We start from the raw sequence: 19,553 nt of genomic DNA, 5'->3' as shown, positions 1-19,553 counted from the left end.
AAAAGGTATCTGAATCCCTTTTAGAAAGGAAAATAAATTGTAAGGTTGTGGGGAAGTAATGCTAAATTGAATAGCTCTCTGAGAGAGTCCAATGGCCTCCTTCTCCTCCTCCTTTCTCTTTCTGATAAAACAAATTATAACTGCATTTTAGAAAATAAACGATTAATAGTAACACACTTCTGTTTTGTTGTACAGTGTTCCAGCATAAAGTCACAGAGATGTACAGCACGGAAACAGACCCTTTGGTCCAACTTGTCCATGTTGACCAGAAACCCTAAATTAACCTAGTCCCATTTGCCAGCATTTGGCCCATGTCCCTCTAATTGGACCAGCCTCCACCACTTCCTCTAATCATAGAATCCCTCCAGTGTGGAAAAAATCCATTTGGCCCAACAAGCCACAACGACTCTCTGAAGAGCATCCCATCCAGGCTCACCACCACCCCAGCAATTTCTGCCACCCACCCTATCCCTGTAACTCGATTTCCCACGGCACATCCCTGGACATTTTGGGCAATTTCTCATGGCCAATCCACTTAACATGCACATCTTTGGACTGTGGGCGAAAATCAGAGCACCCGGAGGAAACCCACGCAGACACGGGGAGAATGTGCAAACTCCACACAGACAATTGCCCAAGGCTGGAATTGAACCTGGGTCCCTGGCACTGTGAGGCACAAGTACTAACCACTGTGCTGCCAGCTCTTTCTGTACATGCATCACCCTCTGTGTGAAAAAGTTGGCCCATTGGTCCCTTTTAAATCTTTCCACTCTCACTTTAAACCTATGCCCTCTTTTTTTTAAGTTTATTCACTGACGTCACTGGCTAGGCCAGCATTTATTGCCCATCCCTATTTGCCCAGAGGGCGGTTCAGAGTCAACCATACTGCTGTAGGTCTGGAGTCACATGTAGGCCAGACCAGGTAAGGATGGCCGTTTCCTTCCCTAATGGGCACTATTAAACCGGATGGGTTTTTCCAACAATTGGCAATGGATTCATGGTTATCATTAGATTCTTAATTCTAGTTATTTATTGAATTCAAACTCCGCTATCTGCTGTGGCTGGATTCCAATCCAGGACCCCAGAACATTACCTGTGTCTCTGGAGTAATAGTCCAGTGATAATACCACTAGGCCATTGCCTTCCCATTACCTTGGGGGGTGGGGACCTTGTCTACTCATGGCCGTCATGATTTTATAAACTTCTGTAAGGTCACCCCTCAGCCTGTAATGCTTCAAGGAAAATAGGTTGAATAGGCTGGGTCTCTCCCTATAGCTTGAGAATTTAGAAGCAAAAGGAACAAAATCTCCAATAACTAGAAATTAAAGCCTACTCCTTCTGTTTTCAGCTCCTAAAAGTCGATTGCAGAATCGCCTGTTATTTCACCTGGCTCACAAGGTAATCTCCTCAAGTTGGTTAATGTCAATAAATACACATCAATACCTTTGTCACGACTAGCCTTGAATAATCCAATGCACTCCTGGCCAGGTTCCAATTTTCTATTCTCTCTGAAATTGAGGTCACCCTAAACCCATGTCCAAAGTGGCACCAAGTCCTAATTACTGTTTCTTTATTTCCTCACTGATATACACTGCCTCCCAACAAAGTAACATCTCAGATTTAAAATTCTTATTATTACTGTCAAATTCTTCCCCTTCCCATCTCTTGTCATTTCATTTAGTGCCACACCATCTGAGATATTGACAATCCTACCATCCCCAATTCTGGTCTTTTGAGCATTTCCAATTTTAACCACTTCTCCATTGATAGCTGTGTCTTCAGCTGCCTGGGTCCTAAGCTCTGGAATTTTCACCTGAAAACTCTTCACATCTCTTCCTCCTTTTCTGCCTTTTAAATCACTCCTTTAAGCTAACATCTTTAGCCAAGCTTTTGATCTTTGATCCAAATATCATTTTATTGGGTTCTATTGTCAACTTTGTTTGAAAATGCTCCTGTGAGGTGTGCTTAGGACAAATAAGGTGTATTGAAATGCTAGTTATTGTCTTACATTACATATTCATTTCTGATTGTTTTGCAGATACGAATTGGTCTGTAGTCTTTGCACTTCTGCTCCCTCTCTATTTCTTTAACACACTTTAATTGTTCTGTTGCCTTCTTTCTCTCCCTTCTCTTCACTCTCTTCCATGTTGTTATCTTACTTGTTTTATGTCTTTTTCTATAAATCTCTCTTGATATGGCAAACTCAGTTTTACTGTTTTTCTGTCTTTGGCTCTTGTTCCATTTTCTATTCAACTCTTTCACATTCTTTTGGTAAGTTTTTCCTTCTCTTGGTAACCTCACTGTTCTGTTTGTTTCCCTCATTTCGATTCATACTGCCGTTATTTTAATGAATAATAGGATTCCTAATGTTTTATGCTAGTTCAGTGACGAGAAGCGGTTGATGAACTACCACCAGAATCTACAGGACATCACTGAGGATCAACTCAGTCTAGCTTCAATCCACTACATGCGTTCCCATTACCAGGAAGCTATTGATATCTACAAACGCATCCTGCTTGACAACCGGTAATTCCTATCATTGTTCCATAGTTGGTGTTAATTGAACATATCGGCGAAGAAACATAATGCCAACCTACTGCTTATGTGATAAGGTGACGCTGGACATGAGTGGGATAATGTAGTATTAGAGAATAAGCTGATGACCTGTTATCAGCTGGAACAGGCACAGCCGTTACTGAGTAGTAACAAGTTATTGATGTATTGCTAGGACCTTTTAGAGAAGTGATAAATATTACAAATTAATGCTTAAACCCTAATCTCACGAATCTGGAATGATTTTAGCCAAACAATTTCATTGTTTTCAGTATAGAAGGACTCTTGACATCTTCAGTCCTAACTTTCAGGACAATACAGTAGAGTACTTATCTGTAAGAAAGTAATTTTTGATTTTGCTTCCATTACCATCCCTGGTGGGTCATGCTACATTGAGCATCTCAATTAATGGCTTGAGTTTTTTTGAATGAGTTGATTAGCCTATTTAACTTATTTATCTGAATATTCTCACTGGTCATTGATGAGTGGTAGCTGATGCTCATTGGTTTTGCTATGATATTTTAAAAAAAATCACAAGTTATGAGTCTCACTGGCTAGGCCAGCAATTTTTGCTCATCTCTAATTGCCTAAAGAGTATTTAAGAGACAACTGTATTGCTATGGGTGTAGATCACACGCAGGCTAGACTAGTTAAGGCTGGCAGGGTTTCTTCCCTAATTGACATGAGTGAATGAGATAGCTTTTTAATGATAATCAATAGTGGTAACATGATTACCATTAGGATTGTTTTTAATTCACATTTTTAAAATTTATTCAAATTTCATCATCAGCCATTACCATCCATGGTGGGCCATGCCACATGCTAGTGTCGCTCTACATGAAATAGCTCCACTGGTTGGGAAAATTGCATCAAGGTAGAAGATCAATCATGATCTAGTTGAATGATGCAGCAGGCTCAGAAAGAAGAATGCTAAGAATTCTAATTCTAATCTAAAGAATTCTAATCCTGCTTCTGTTTCCTATTCTAATCTTTAGTCATGGGTTCTTGTTAACTAGGTTTTGAACTTGATTGAAGATATTGAATTATCACTGATTCAAGACCTACTTCTATCAGGCTTTTTTTTTCAATTAAAAAGATGAATGGCTTTTTCTGAACTCTCAGCTCCACTCAGTGAGGTGCCTCCCCTCCAATTTAATTTCACTTTTTAAAGAAGTGACTCAGAAGTTCAGCTACTCATCCCAATTCCATTGACCCAATGTCTCCCACTTACTGCTCCCAATTGCATGGACAGGCACTTACCATGTGTCGGTGTTTCATTTGTTTAGGGAGGCTTTCAGGGTGTCCTTCTAGTGATCACTTACCATAATGGAGCTTGGAATAGCGTACTTGGCGTGTGGACTATGTGGCTCACCCATTGCATCTGTTCTTGTGAGATCAATGCCTTGATACTGGGGATGTTGGACTGGGAGAGGGCACTCTCGCCGGTACACTTATCCTGTCAGTGGATTTGTATGATTTTGGTGATAACTCTCCAGGGATTTGAAGTATTTGCTGTTTCATGATGCATACAGGAGGTGGGGATTCACAGTTGCTCTGTAGATCATTAGCTTGATGCTGAGTTTAAGAGCTAGGACTTAGGACAATCTATTCCTCAGGTGTCTGAAGGCTGTGTTGACGCATTGACAAAGAAATCTAACATTGATTCCAATGTCTGCTTGCACAAAGTGGTGGATTCTGAGGTATGGGAAATGATCCACATTGTCCAGGGGCTCACCATGGATATTGATAGTTGGGGACAGTGTTGTATTGTGGCAGTGGACAAGTAGAGAAATTTTGTTTTCTGCAAGTTAAATAGGGTCAAAACTACAAGAATGACTGAGATTCTTATTTTATATCCTTGGCTGTCATCAAATCAGAGTTTGGTACACTTCAAAAGTATTGTACTAACAACATAATTAAACATCCCGAAGTTACAGAGAATGATCCAACAAGATATGATACTGCAACACATAAAGCAATTGGCCAAAAGCGTTCAAAGAGCTAGGTTTTCATTTGTTCATGAAATGTTGGAATTGTTGACGAGGCCAGCATTTATTACTCAGAATTAACAACAGCACAGTAGGTCTGGAGTTGTATATAGGATAGAGTTTCTTTCCTAAGGGCATTAGTGAACCAGATGAGTTTTTAACAACAATTAGCAGTGGTCACACGGTCACTATTAGCTAACATTTTAATTCCATAGTGTCATTAAATTCAAATTTCACTTCCTACCATGGCAGGATTTGAGCCAGTGGCCCCAGAACATCAGCCTGGTGTTCTGGATTACTAGTCATCAGCTCCCCTCTCTTAAGGAGAGTCTTAAAGGAAGTAAGCGAGGTAGAGAGTCAGACGGAAGAAATTTGGCAGTTCTTGGCGGTAAAGGGCAGAGCCACCAAAAATGATGAGATGTGGGTTGATCAATGGACTGGATTTAGAACCTAGATATCTGAGGGTTGGAGAGCTAGAGGAGATTGCAAAAATAGGAAAGTTTGGAATGACGGAGGGATTTGAGAGCCAGGAAGAGAACTTATAGTTGGTACATTGTTTAAGCATGAGCTAGTGTATATAAGAGAGGACAGTGATTTGATGCATGTTTTGGACGATGTCAAGTTAATGGAGAGAGATTGGTCAGGATTTCATCAGAATATCAGACGTAACAAAGGCATGGATGGGGAGTCTGGGAAAGTGGAAATATGTGGTTGTCCAGGGGCTCACCATGGATATTGATAGCTGGGGACAGTGTTGTATTATGGCAGTGGGCAAGTAGAGAAATTTTGCTTTCTGGAGGTTAAATAGGGTCATTACATCATTACATCACAAATGTTGGGTCAGATACTATGGAGGTAGCAAGGCCATTGAGATAGCAATGTCAACTGGGTTGCCATGGATATGGGTTGAGAAAATTAAATGGAGGATGTGATGAGAAGAAATTGCTCCCTGGGAGAAAGAGAACATGAGGAGTTGAGATGAGATATAAAATCATTGAGAATCAGAAACCACTCATTGCAGAGGCTGAAGAAGGAAAGCGCTGAAGATGGCTCAGTGCGAAAGAAAGAAGAGCGTGATATGTTTCAAACCATAGGGAGCCTGGATTCTAGCTGAGAGGAATAGAACAAGTTGAGATGTTTAAAGGAGCAGAAAGTTCAAGGGGAGTAAGGGGACAGACCAAAATAAGATTTGATCGAGTCACATCATCACCCATCATACAATTTGGGTGAAGCATGTGTTGAAAGAAGTAGACAGCTGGGGATACATCAGGTGGGGATGTGTCACCACCAGTCAGCCAAGTTTTTGAAAAGGCCATGATGTTGATGTAGTCATTGTGAATAAACTATGGCTTGCAAAGAATTTGTCCACAAGTAGACTCAACATACGAGGAGTTAACGTATACCGATTAATCTTAGCGCTGCATTGAATTAGAAACCAAGTCTTATTGAAACAAGATATAAGACTGTATTCCAAATAAAGTGTTGAGTGAATCTAGTCAAGTTAAATCTAGTTGAAGAGATGATAAATCTCTCAAAGGATAAAGAAGGAAAAAGATTTGTAATTATATAGTGCTTTTCATGACCACTAGACATTTCAAAACACTTTACACCTATTGAAAGAGTGTAGTCACTATTGTAATGTAGAAAATGCAGCAGCCAAATGCACACAGTAAAATCCCTGCAAGCATAATGAGTAGGTGAGAACTCTCCTGCTTTTATTCAAAATGGTGCTAAGAGTTCTTTACATCGACCCGAAGTTAGATGCAGCCTTAGTTCAAAAGACAGTGCTTCTGACATTTCCTTCTGTTACTGTAGAATGTAGCTCTTCAAGCTTGCTAACTTGTCCCTTTATGTTTTGCTAGGGAGTTCATGGCCTTGAATGTTTATGTAGCTCTCTGCTACTACAAATTGGATTACTATGACGTTTCCCAGGAGGTTCTGGCAGTCTATCTGCAACATTATCCTGACAGCACTATCGCACTGAACCTGAAAGCCTGCAATCACTTCCGACTTTACAATGGCAAGGCAGCAGAGGTAATGCCTTGAGCTGAGAACAGAGGCTAATGCTCAAGTTTTCTTTCATTCCTGTTGTAGGGGGTCAACATGATAAATTGATAGGAGGATTTCAGGTGTGCCATATTATTTTTGTTTCTTACAGTCTTTGTAGGCATTGTCTGTTGTTCACCCAAAGCCTTTGATAACATGGTTTCTAGCTACTAACTTTGTGACAGTCTGGATGCCTTGTCTGTTCCCAGATACTTTGCCAGCTTGCTTATTACTGACTATATGGCTAAGGCTTTAACTGTTATCTAACTTAACCTGTTCATTTCCTACAACACTTGTTGGGTTCTATATGAACTTTCTTTGGCAACCTGCTTACACGGTCATTTATTCAGTTCTGTTGAGAAACTGGGCATTGACAGAAAGGCAATTGGTCCATCATTATTGCCTTTAGCCGACACCATATTGGGACCTTTGCCTTATTCACATTTCCTGATCTTTAATGTTCTTCTTAATGGTCCTGTTGTCTTGGCTTCTTGGCTTTACCCACCAGTGGTAATGTATTCCAGATTCTGATGTCCATTCAGGTGAAAATAATTTGCTAAGCCTCTTCTGAAAAATCCCTTTTCTTAGACTGTGCATCACCTACCACTATGCAGGAACAGGAAGATGGTACAGTTGGCATTTTTCATTGGGGTCCTGGAACTGAAATTCAGTGTCCACACTGCCCATAGATACCACTAACAGCTGTACACCCAAGAAATCCTTGCACCACACTTAAGAATTTCCACAAATAGTTCTGGTCTCAGCTCGCCAGCATTGCTCGGAGCTCCTTCTAGCTTGCTGTCCAGAGTTCCCAGTTGCTGGCCCTGTCTGCTATCTCGGCTCAGCACTTCACACATCATTCTGCTCAAAACCTGCTTTGTTACTGTGTTCCTGACCCCTCATTGCCTCTCTCCTACTCCCTTAACTGCTTCCTCACTTGCAGGAATGTTAAACAATGAGAGAGCAAGCATTGAGTTAGAGTGAAGCAGTGAGGTGTTGGGAACTGACAGCCAAGTTTTGAGAGTGGAGCACTGTGGGGTGGGGTGGGGGTGGCGGGGGAGTGGGGGGAGCGGAGGAGGGGGAGTGGATAGGAGAGGGGGTGGGGTGGGTGAGAGTTATCCTAGGGTTTGAATTAGATTTTTTAAATTCACTTGTTGAATGTGGATGTTGCAGGACTGCAGATCTTAGGTCTGATCTGTTGGTTGAGGGATTGTTTAGCTGTGTTGATTTACAACATTTGAAGTGATAGCAGCAAATAAAACTTTCTTAAAACAAAGGTTTTAGGGTTCTTAACTAATGAAAGCAATCCTTTCCTCCAGATGCTGCCTGGCCTGCTGTGTTCTTCCAGCCTCCTGTTTGTCTGCCTTGGATTCCAGCATGACAGCCTTTTTTTGTCTCTTGTAACAAAGCTGGAATCTACCAACTAAGTGTCATACTTCACTGGAGTAGCATCTGGGAAATCAAGTTTCAGACTTGTCACAAAAGTTAAAGATTTTATCAACATACACAAAGTTCCCTAATTTACCCTTTTTTTTAAAACACGAGTTAACAGAAAGCGTGGACCAGTTTCTGTACTTAATCAGAATCAATACATAGTAATAGGTAAACATCTAAGAAATATCAATGTATAACTCTAGTGGTTAAAATTCTAACTCCCTTATAACACTCCCCTATACCTATATTAGACAAACACAATAAGACATTGGTGTTATGTGTGGAGGAAGAAAAAACTGAAGACAGTTTAGCGGCCCCTGTCCACAGGGTTTGCTGAGATGTTTGTTTTGCCTTGTCAGGACCTGTTGTTCATCAGTCTCGTTCTTCTGCAGGTCATTTTCATTCACTTGCAGGAGGCATGGAGTGCCCGGTTTACAATTATAACATCTCTAACTTATTGGTAAAAAGCAACATCATATAGCATCTGGTGAGGGAATATAAACTGGCTTTCTCTAGGATGTAGGAATTTTCTACTGTAGAGAAAAGAACACCACTTCCCCTTTTGAAGGTGCAGTGTCTTCTGGCAATATCGTTCCAACCCACAAGTTGTTACGCTACCTGGGAGCCAATCATATAATTGAAACCAAACACAAAACCTTTGTCATTGACAACTGTTCACAACTCCACAAATCAGTCTGCTACATGTTGCCAGCTGTATTTCACATCCCGTTAGCGCCAGTTCATTTGAAGTAAACCTGCCCCTCACTGCTTGAAGCAGCAGCACTTACAATAAGTATTGATTACTTGCTTTTAAAAAGTGCAGCAGTCCTTTCCATAATCTTTGGTTTTTAAAACAGCCCTTTTCCCATTTCAGTCCTCAGTCAAAAATGCAGAAAAATAAAAAGATACAATCTTTACAAGAAGAAAGGAATAAGAGTTCCATCACAAGCTCAAGCCGAGCTGACAGATTGATAATGTGTATACTGATATTGCTTTAATTGAGCAAGGAAGAGTCAGTAGGTCAAAATCTAGGAGCTCATTCCATAACAACACTATGAGCATACTTACATCACACGGACTACAGTAGTACAAGAAGGCAGTTTAACACCACCTCAGAGGCATTTATAGATGGGCAATAAATGCTGTTCTTTCTAGTGCCCATGTGCTGAGATAGGAAGTTTTATTTTTATTCTGTAAAATGTGTCAGGAATTGCTTAACCATATAGATGATTTTATTTTTGCAAAATTTGTGCCAGTTTTCCAGAAAGTAATGACCTTTAGTTTTATCAGTTTTTTGTTTTCCCTTCACAGGCAGAACTGAAAAATTTAATGGACATTGCATCTCCTGTGTTTGATTTTGCGAAGGAGCTCATTAAGCACAATCTGGCAAGTATTTAATCATCTTCCTGCCAGTTTTATGACTGTTCTGAGATGTGAGGCAAGGCAATTCCACTGAGGGAAGTAAATCTATCCTCAAATTAATAAAGTATAATAAAATAGAATAGAAGTGAAACTGCGGGAGTTTTGCAGCTTTCCTCGTCATTTTCTGGCGTAAATGCAAAAACTAATCACATTTGTTGAATTTGCTTTCATGAATTGCTGTGGAGGGATGCGAGTTTGTGGCACAAACAAACACAGAAATTGCTGGAAAAGCTCAGCAGGTGTGGCAGTAAATATGAAGAGAAATCAGAGTTAATGTTTTGGGTCCTGTGACTCTTCCTTGGACTGATGGTAGCTGGGAAAATGTCATTTTTTTATGTAGAAGATAGGGTTGGAGGCAGGGAGTAAGGACTAAACGATAGGTGATTGGGGTTAGAGCCCAAAGTATGTAATAGCAGACCATGTGATCACAAGGCATAGTGTGTAGAAGGTGGGGACTAGGACATAGTAGAGTTCAAGCTCTAAAATTATTGAATTCGATATGGAGTCCAGAAGGCTGCAGGATCCCCAAGCGGAAAATGAGTGTTATTCTTCCAGCTTACACTGAGATTAGTTGTAGCACTGCAGCAAACCTGAGACAGAGATATTGGCCAGAGAACACGGTGGTGCGTTAAAGTGGCAGGCAACTGGAGCTCAGGGTCATTTTTGTTGGCAGAACGTAAGTGTTCAGCGAAGCGGTCACCAAGTCTTCATTTTCCCAATGTAGAGGAGACCGAATTGTGAGCAGCGAATGCAGTAGACTGGATTGTGTGAAGCACAGATGAAGCACTGCTTCACCTGCAAGTTATGTTTGGGCCCTCGGATACTGAGGAGGGAGAGGGTAAATGGGCAAGTGTTACACCTTCAGCGATTGCAGGGGAAGGTGCCGTGGGGCTGTGAGGTGGTGTTGGGAGTGAAGCAGGAGTGGACCAGGGTGTCCCAGAGGGAACTGTCCCTGCTGAAGCAGACAAGGGAGGGGAGGGGAATATTTGTCTATTAGTGGCATCTCGCTGGAGATGGCGGAAATGGCCGCTGATGATTTTCTGGATGTAGATACTGGTGGGATGGTAGGTAGGGACAAGGGGAACCCTATTGCTATTGTGAGAGTGAAGATGGGGGTGTCAACAACGGTACTGGGAAATCCTCAGTTGAGGGAGAAGATGGACATTTTGGAGGCTACCTTGTAAAAGTTGGCATCATTGGAACATTGGAGGAACTGGGAGAATGGAATAGAGTTTTTTCAGGAAGCAGTGTGTCAGTAGGTATAGTCCAGGTAACTGTGGGAGTTGGTGGGTTTCTAGTGGATATTTGTGGCCAGTCTATCCCCAGAAATAGGAACAGATGTTGAGGAAGGGAAAGGAGGAGTCCGAGATGGACCAGGTATCCATCTTTGAGCTCATGGCATATTGTTCAACATGAGACACCGTAAAAATGCAAATCTTTTCCTGTACCACAGTAACTCGGATGCTGTACTCATAATGATCTGAGTAAATACCCATTGTTTAACCAAGTGCATGATATTTTAAATTGCTGTAATCAAAACAGTTCATGATATTCAAGTTTCAAAGTTATCACCAAAACAAGGTATCAGTGGAACTTGAAATAAAAACAGAAAATGCAGGAAACTCCAACATCTCTCATGAAGGATCATCAACCTACAGTATTAGTTCTGTTTCTCTGTCCACAAATTCTGACTGACCTATGGATGATTTATAGTAATTTCTCTTTTTAAATTCTACAGAATCTGGAAAGGTATGTGCAGACTGGAAAGTAGCAAATTTGACTCCATTATTTAAGGAGAGAAGGAGGAACGGTAAAATTGAGTAACATTGACATTGATTTAAGGAAGGGAAATCACGTTTGACAAAGTTTTCAGAGTTTTTTTGAGGATGTTGCTTGTAGCATGGATAAAGAAGAACCAGTGGATGTGGTGAATTTGGAATTTTAGAGGCTTTTGATGAGGTCCACGCAGGAATTTGGGAAACAAATTAAAGCGCATGTATTAGTGGCAGTGCACTGATCATGCTCAGGATAGATGCTGTTGCCAGTGGCTTAGAGTTAGGATCAGAGCAAGGTTCACAATCCTTGCAAATGATTTGAATTTGGGGAACTAATAAAAATGTTTCCATATTTGCCACTGATGAAAACCTAGGTGGGAACGTAAGTTAAGAGAAGGGTGCAAGGAAGCCTCAAGGCAATTTGGACACACTAAGTAAATGGGCTGGAACTTGGCTGATGGAATATAAAGCAAATAAGTGTAAAGTTATACTCCTTGGTAGAAAAAAACGGGAAGTCAGAATACTTCTTAAATGTGAGACCTTGAGAAGTGCTGGTGTCCAAAGGGGACCTGAGTGTCCTTTTTCATGAGTCAATAAAAGTATATCACTTACAAAGGCAAATGTTATGTTGGCCATGATCATCAAGAGTTTTGAGGACAGAGGAAAGATACCTTGCTGCAGTTGTATAGAGTCTTGGTGAGACTCCACTTGGAGTATTGTATATAGTTTTGGTCTCCTTATCTAAGGAAAGATATGTTTGACATAGAGGGAATGCAACAGATGTTCACCAGACTAATCCCTGGGATGCCAGAATTGCCTTATGATGAAATATTAAGGAACCTGGATCTGTAATCACTCGAGCTTTGGAGAATGAGAGATGCTTTCATTGAAATTTGCAAAATCCTTATGAAGCATGAAGGTGATTATGGTTAAATGTTTTCCCTGGCTGCTGGGTCTGGAATTATGGAAGATAATCTCAAAAAATTAGGTCAATCTTTTAGGACTGAGATGAAGAGGAATTTTTTCACTGAGGACGGTAAATCTTGTGGAAATTTCTACCCCAGAGGACTGTGGAAGCTCAATCATTGAACAGGTTCAGTGCCAAAATCAGTAGATTTTTGTGGACTAATAACATCAAAGGATCTGGAAATAGCTCAGGAAAGTGCCATTGAGGTCGATGATCAGCCATAATGTAATTGTTTCAAGTGTGATAGAGAGGGATGTAAAAAAGGGGAAGAAGTTACATTATTGATTGCGCAGAAAGTCACAGCTGTACTAGGAGAGCACATCTTGGAGGGCTCATCCAGCAAGACAATATGAGTAGAACTTTGTGATTGCAGCTTTGTTATTCCTTTGATGGGCTTATACTATAGGTCTCCCAGTAGCCAGCAGGAATTAGAGGAACAGATATTAAGCGGATAATGGAAGATGTAAAAACAACACGGTAATGGTAGTGGGTGATTTTAATTTCCTCAATATTCACTGCAACTCCCTGAGTGCCAGGGGCTTAGATGAAGCAATATTTGTTCGGTGTATCCAGGAAGGATTCTTGAAACATCGTGTAGATAGTCCAACTAGGGAAGGGGCCATTTTAAACCTTGTATTGGGATGAGCCTGGCCAGGTGATCAAAGTTTCAGTGGGGGAGTATTTTGGGAACAGTGATCATAATTCAGTAAATTTTAAGATAGTTATGGTAAAAGATAAGACTGATCCTCAGGTGAAAGTGCTAAATTGGGGGAAGACTGATTACAACAGAATTAGAAGGAACTGGAAAAATTGGATTAGGTGCAGCTGTTTGAAGGTGAATCCACCAAAGTTCAGGATGAGCATGTTGCCATGAGGATGAAAGATAACGATGGCAAGGTTTGGGAACCTGGGATAATGAGAGATGTTTTAAGTTTCTTTAAAAAGAAGAAGGAAGCATATGTAAGGTTTAGGAAACAGAAATCAAACAAGGCTCTTGAGAAGTATAAAGGAAGCAGAAGAATACTCAAAAAAAAAAGGAAATTCAGAGGTCCAGAAGGGGCCATGAAATGTCCTTGATGAAGTTCAAGAGGCATTTAGACAGACATATGAACAGGCAGAGAATAGAAAGATGTGGACCATGTGCAGGCAGATGAGATTAGTTTTAGAATAATATCATGGTCAACACAGACACAGTGGCCCGAAGGGCTATATTGTTCTACGTTCTATGTAACAGCAGAGCAGACTTAATGGCCTACTCCTTATTCTCGGTTCTAATTCTAGGTATTCTTACCTTGAAGTTGACAAACGATTCTTCAAAACAGTAATGCAAACCACTTATTGGCACTCATCGCAATGCAGCAGGTGGCTATTGGTGACAATAGTTTAATAGGCATGTGTAACAATACTTGCGTTCACTGATGATAAGTTTGAGCTCGAAGATTTTCAAGGCTAATCAAGTTCTCTGATTTCTCTCCTGACACCTCTTCTCTTTTTCCTTTTTCTCAACCTTGCTGTGTGAGAATTCACAAGTTTCATCGGCTTACCTTGTTCCTTTACCTGTTCCCTGATGACCTATTGCAAATACAGCTTTCTATACATTGTAATTGCCACACTATTATTTCTGAAATCATTCAGTTGAAGTCAGTTATTTCAGCAAAGGTGCATGTATATAATATGTATCAGTTTTCCACACCCCTTTCTGCAATGTATCCTTTGTGAAGTTGGTACATCCAGTATAGGCATTTTAAGAATCGATCAAAATTCTAACTTCTTGAATTGATTACCAAAGCATGTCCTGGAAAGTTATTCATCAGACATAAAGATTATGTTTCTTTGCAATAGTGAAAGATAGAAACTGGAAGACCCCAACATAAACTCAGTCATGGAGTCAGCACGGAGACAGATCCTTCGTTCCAACCCGTCCATGCCGACCAAGTTTCCCAAACTAAACTACTCCCACTTGCCTGCATTTGGCACATCTCCCTCTCAACCTTTCCTATTCATGTACGTGTCTAAATGTCTTCTAAGTGTTGTAACTGTACCTGCATCTACCACTTCCTCTGGCAGTTCATTCCACCCTCTGTGTGATAAAGGTCCCCCTTCAGGTCCCAATTAAATTTTTCTCCTCTCACCTTAAAAATATGCCCTTTAATTTTGAAGTCCCCTATCCTTGGGAAAAGAACGAAAACAATGTTGGTGGAAAAGCTCAGCAGGCCTGACAGCATCTGTGAAGGAAAAAAACAGAGTTAACATTTCGGCTCTGGTGACCCTTCCTCAGAACCTAGGGAAAAGACTTTGCTATTCACCTTATCTCTGCCCCTCATGACCATATTAACCTTGATAAGGTCAAACTCCTATGCTCTAATGGAAAAAGTCCCAGCCTGTCCAGCCTCTCCTTTTAACTCTAACCTCCAGTTCCGGAAATATCCTTGTAAATCTTTTCTGCACCCTCTCCAATTTAATATTATAGCAGGATGACCAGAATTGTATACAGTACTCCAAAAGTGGTCTCACCAACATCCTGTACAACCTCAACGTGATGTCCCAACTAGTATACGTAACGGTGTGAGTAATGAAGGCAAGCGTGCCAAATGCCTTCTTAACCACCCTGCTTTTAACCTCTGAATTTATTTGTCGCTGCTGAGCCTCTTATTAAAGATTATGTCTGTGCAATAAGTATCAATTCCCACTGTCCTTTTAACAGTGACTAACTTTATAATCGAAAGGTAATATAAAGAAAGTAATCCAAAAAATGAATCAATGACACCCTTTACTTACTTGTATCCCTTGCTGACCTGAAAATGTATTTAAGGTCAACTAGAAACATTTAATTGGCATCGTGTATGCAACTCATGTATTAGTGTCTGTCGGGCACATGTCAATCTTCTGGGATACATGATATATCAAAAATATTATTAACGTATTCTTTGTCTATATAATATTTATAGAAAAGTTAAATAGATTTTCATCAGCCTAAAATCTTCCATAAAGAACATAGAGGCAGAGTCATTGAATATTTTAAAGGCTGAGTTCGTTTATTGATTGCTAAAGAAGTCCTTGGGTTTAGGGGTTTGAGAGGAAAGTGAAAAGTCCATAACTAAATCAGTTGTGATCTTATCAAATAGTGGGTCAGGGTCAAGCAGCTAAATGGCCTAGTCCCACTCCTAATTTGTATGTTGTATGTAATATTGGGAGATTGCTTAGCCTCCGGATCCAATCCCACTAAATATTTGTGCATCAGCACATTTTACAGGTCTTTTTGCTGGAAGAAAACAAAATCTTCTACTCCTTCATCTCATGATTCCTAGATCTGTGCTCACCGTCTAAGTTGGTAGTCTTATGTTAGCGAAGAAGATTACCTCAGAGTACAATGGAATCTTGATCAGATGTGCCAATGGGCCAAGGAGTGGCAGACAGAGTTTAATTTAGAGGTGCTGCATTTTGGAAAGGCAAGTCAAGGCAGGGCTTATACACTTAATGGTAAGGTCCTGGGGAGTGTTGCTGAACAAAGAGTCCTTGGAGTGCAAGTTCATAGTTCCTTGAAAGTGGAGTCGCAGGTAGATAGGATAGTGAAGAAGGCATTTGGTATGCTCGCCTTTATTGGTCAGTGCATTGAGTATAGGAGTTGGGAGGTTATTTAGCGGCTGTACAGGGCACTGATTCGGCCACTTTTGGAGTATTGCGTGCAATTGTGGTCTCCCTGCTACAGGAAGGATGTTGTGAAACTTGAAAGGGTTCAGAAAAGATTTACGAGGATGTTGCCAGGGTTGGAGGGTTTGAGCTATAGGGAGAGGCTGAATAGGCTGGGGCTATTTTCCCAGGAGTCCCAGAGGCTGAGGGTGACCTTTATAGAGGTTTATAAAATCATGAGGGGCATGGATAGGGTAGATGGGCAAGATCTTATCCCCTGGGATGTGGGAGTCCAAAGCTAGAGGTGAAGGTAAGAAGGGAGAGACATAAAAGGGACCTAAGGGGCAACTTTTTCATGCAGAGGGTGGTGCATGTGTGGATTGAGCTGCCAGAAGAAGTGGTGGAGGCTGGTACGATTACAACATTTAAAAGGCCTTTGGGTGGGTGGATGAATAGAAAGATTTAGAGGAATATGGGCCAAGTGCTGGTGATTGGGACTAGATTAATTTAGGTTATCTGGTTGGCATGGACGAGTTGGACCGAACTATATGACTCTATAGTGGTGCCTTTTCATCTCTGTATTTAAAGAAATAGATTGCATCCCCGCATCATTTTCTTTTTTCTGCAATTAAACTGTTAATCACTATGCTGTCTCTTCCCAACTGGTCAAACTGTAAATTTTAGAGTATTGTTTGTCAGTCTATTTTGAATCCGTCAATGTTTAATTGTCCTTTTCTAGGCCAGGTGTCCCGAATGTTTCCGATAATATGATTGTGGATGCAACAGTGTTCTGTACACAGCTGAAACTTTTATTCATATTTCTATAGGCTGTAGCTTGACATGTGTGGCTGCTTTGAAATGTTATAATCATGGATATTGAGGGTGGTTGGCTCGCCAAGCTGGTTTGTTGTTTTGCAGACGTTTCGCAAAACAACAAACCAGCTTGGCGAGCCAACCAACCTCAACACCCACAACCCGAGCTACAGATCTACTCCAAAACCTTAGAATCATGGATATATTTATTGCCTCTGAAATCTGCCACTTTTATTAGTGAGTTTTATTAAAAATATCATTCACAGAATGCAGGCATCGCTAACAGGACCAGCATTTATTGTCTATCCTTAGTTTCCCTTGAGAAGATGGTGGTGACCTGTCATCTTAAACTGCTATGTGTTAGGTGTGGATACCCACACTGGCATTAGGGAGAGAGTTTCAGGATTTTGACCTAGCGATACTGAAGGAATGGTGATATATTTCTAAGTTTGGATGGTGACTGTCTCAGAGGAAACTTGCTTTTGTCTTTCTAGATAGTGATGGCTGTACTGAAAGTACTGAATAAACAGCCTTGTTAACATTTCTACAGTACATCTAATACACACAGCTGCTGCTGAGTGCTGGTGATAGGGAGAGTGAATGTTTGTGGATGTCATTGTCAGTTAAGTGGGCTACTTTGTCCTGCATAGGATGGCAAGCTTCTTGAGTGTTGTTGAAGCTACACTCACCCAGGCCAATTGGGGATTGTTCTTTTTGTGCCTTGAGAACATACAAAATATGAGTAGGAGCAGGCCAATTCGCCCTTCGAGCATGCTCCACCATTAATCATGACCGTGGCTGATTGTCCAAATCAGAGGCCTGTTCCTGTTTTTCCCCCATATCCTTTGATCCCTTTAGCCCAAAGTGCTATATCCAAATCCTTCTTGCAATCACTTCTTGGCCTCAACTGCTTTCTGTGGAAGGGAATTCCATAGGTTCTCCAATCTCAGTGAAGAAATTTCTCCTCTTCTCAGTCTTAAATACTTTACCCTGTATCTTTAGACGATGACCCTGGTTCTGGATTTCCCGCCATCAGGAATGTACTTCCTGCATCTGTCTTATTTAGACCTGTTAGAATTTTGTAGATTTCTGAGATCCTCCCTCATTCTTCTAAACTCCAGCAAATATAATCCTAACCGATTCAATCTCTCCTCCTACATCAATCCTGCCATCCCAGGAAGTTATGAATTTCGGAGTCAGGAGGTGAGATAATTGTTGCAAGATTCCTTGTCTGTGACCTGCTCTTGTAACTAGTCCAGTTTAGTTTCTGGTAATTGGTAATCCCTGATTGTTGATAGTGAGGAATTCAGTGATGATGCTATTGAATGTCAAAGGGTGATGGTTAGATTCACTCTTGTTGGAGATTATCGTTATCTGGCTTCTGTATGATGCAAGTGTTACTTCCCCCTTGTAAGTCCTAAACTAAGATGGGTGGTAAGAAAAATGATATAAAGTTATAAGAAGTTAATGTCCTGACCTCTAATTTGCCATGGTCCACCATATGGATGAAGCTATGCACCTGATATCTCTTGTTGTTTCAAAAGTAGTAGATCTGGTACTTCTAGATTATAAATCTATATGTGACTATGCTAAATAAGATGAGATTAAAGGCCTGCTCTGAGAATGTGCTGTAATTCTGGTGTAACAGCTGTCTTAAATATCATGTATCTGCATTTTCTCTCCCGCTTCTCACTACTTCAGGTGGTGTTCCGTGGTGGAGATGGCGCTCTGCAGGTCCTCCCACCACTTATTGATGTCATCCCTGAGGCCAGGCTCAACCTCGTTATCTATTACCTCCGGCAAGGTAAGTACTGTGCTCCACTAGGTAGATAGCAAACACTGTCACTGCTGTAGGTCTAAATTCTTGTGTCAACTTGTCCATCCAACCCTCGATTTTTTAACTGAGATTTCAGTGATCCTATCTACTCTTTTTTGCATGCCTTAACTTTCATTCTTTTGAGTATGATTCACGGTGTGGTGGTAACATATTAGCATGGACAAAGAAGTAGTTAGGTACCAGAAAAAAGGGTCTTTTTCAGGTTGGCATGCAAAAACTCGTGCAATGCCACAGGAATCCGTGTTGGGACCTCAACTATATATGAGCTATGTCAATGACTTGAATGAAGAAGCTCAATGTGTGGTAACTAAGTCTTGCAAAGGGTTACAAATAAGTTGAGTGTGCAGAAATTTGTTAGATAGTGTATAATGTGGGATAGTGTGAACTTGTCCACTTGGACAAGAAAAATTGAGATTGCAAAATTCTGTATTACAAAGGGATCTAGTTGCCCTTGTATTTGAGTAATAAAAGAACAGTATACAGTTGCTGTGCAGCATTTGCCTTTTAGGAAGGCAAATGGAACGTTTTTGCTTAATGCAAGGGAAGGTAGTCTTAAAAGAAAAACACTTTTTTAACTGCAGCTGTACGAGGCGTTGTTGAGACCACAGAGTCCTGTGCATAATTTTGGTCCCTTTGTTTGTTAAAGGGTATAATTGTATTCAAAGCAGTCCAGAGAATGTTCAGTTGTCTCATTATTTGGATGAAAGGCTTAGCTTATGTTGGACCCCCGATGGAGTTAGAAGAATAAGAAATGATTTTGCTGAAATATGAAATCCTCTGAGGACCTTGTATATGGTACATACTGGTTCCTGTTTCCTTTTTGGGAGAGACTAGAATTAAGGGACACAGTTGAAAAAAAGAGGTGACCATTCTAAGGTGGAGAAGAAGAAAAACATTGATCTGTAGAATTCTCTTCCTCAGAAAACCATCAAGGAAGTTGATGGTTATGAAAGGCAGTCATGAAAGTGAAATTAAAACCGTAATCAGATCATCCACAATCTTATCAAATGGCACAGCAGGCAACTTCTGCTCTGAAGTCCTACATTCATATTCCCTTTATTTCCTTTCATCTCCTCACCAATCCATAA

The 19,553-nt window shown here is 40.7% G+C and overlaps 1 protein-coding gene across 3 annotated transcripts in view; it reads left to right on the top strand.

Moving 5' to 3' along the window:
- The window catches only part of ttc26 (tetratricopeptide repeat domain 26), a 77,009-nt gene that overhangs the window by 8,163 nt on the left and 49,293 nt on the right, over window positions 1-19,553 (top strand). For all 3 annotated transcript variants that reach the window (XM_048617631.1, XM_048617630.1, XM_048617632.1), the window contains exons 5-9: window positions 1,349-1,398; window positions 2,381-2,526; window positions 6,404-6,575; window positions 9,333-9,407; window positions 18,330-18,432. In XM_048617631.1, coding sequence (XP_048473588.1) covers window positions 1,349-1,398; window positions 2,381-2,526; window positions 6,404-6,575; window positions 9,333-9,407; window positions 18,330-18,432 — 546 coding nt within the window. The remainder of the gene's footprint in view (window positions 1-1,348; window positions 1,399-2,380; window positions 2,527-6,403; window positions 6,576-9,332; window positions 9,408-18,329; window positions 18,433-19,553) is intronic.

Source organism: Rhincodon typus, chromosome 37 (assembly GCF_021869965.1).
Source record: "Rhincodon typus isolate 14 chromosome 37, sRhiTyp1.1, whole genome shotgun sequence".
NCBI lineage: Eukaryota > Metazoa > Chordata > Chondrichthyes > Orectolobiformes > Rhincodontidae > Rhincodon > Rhincodon typus.
Note: the sequence above shows the minus strand (reverse complement) of the source record. Positions and strands in the feature narration are given on the sequence as shown.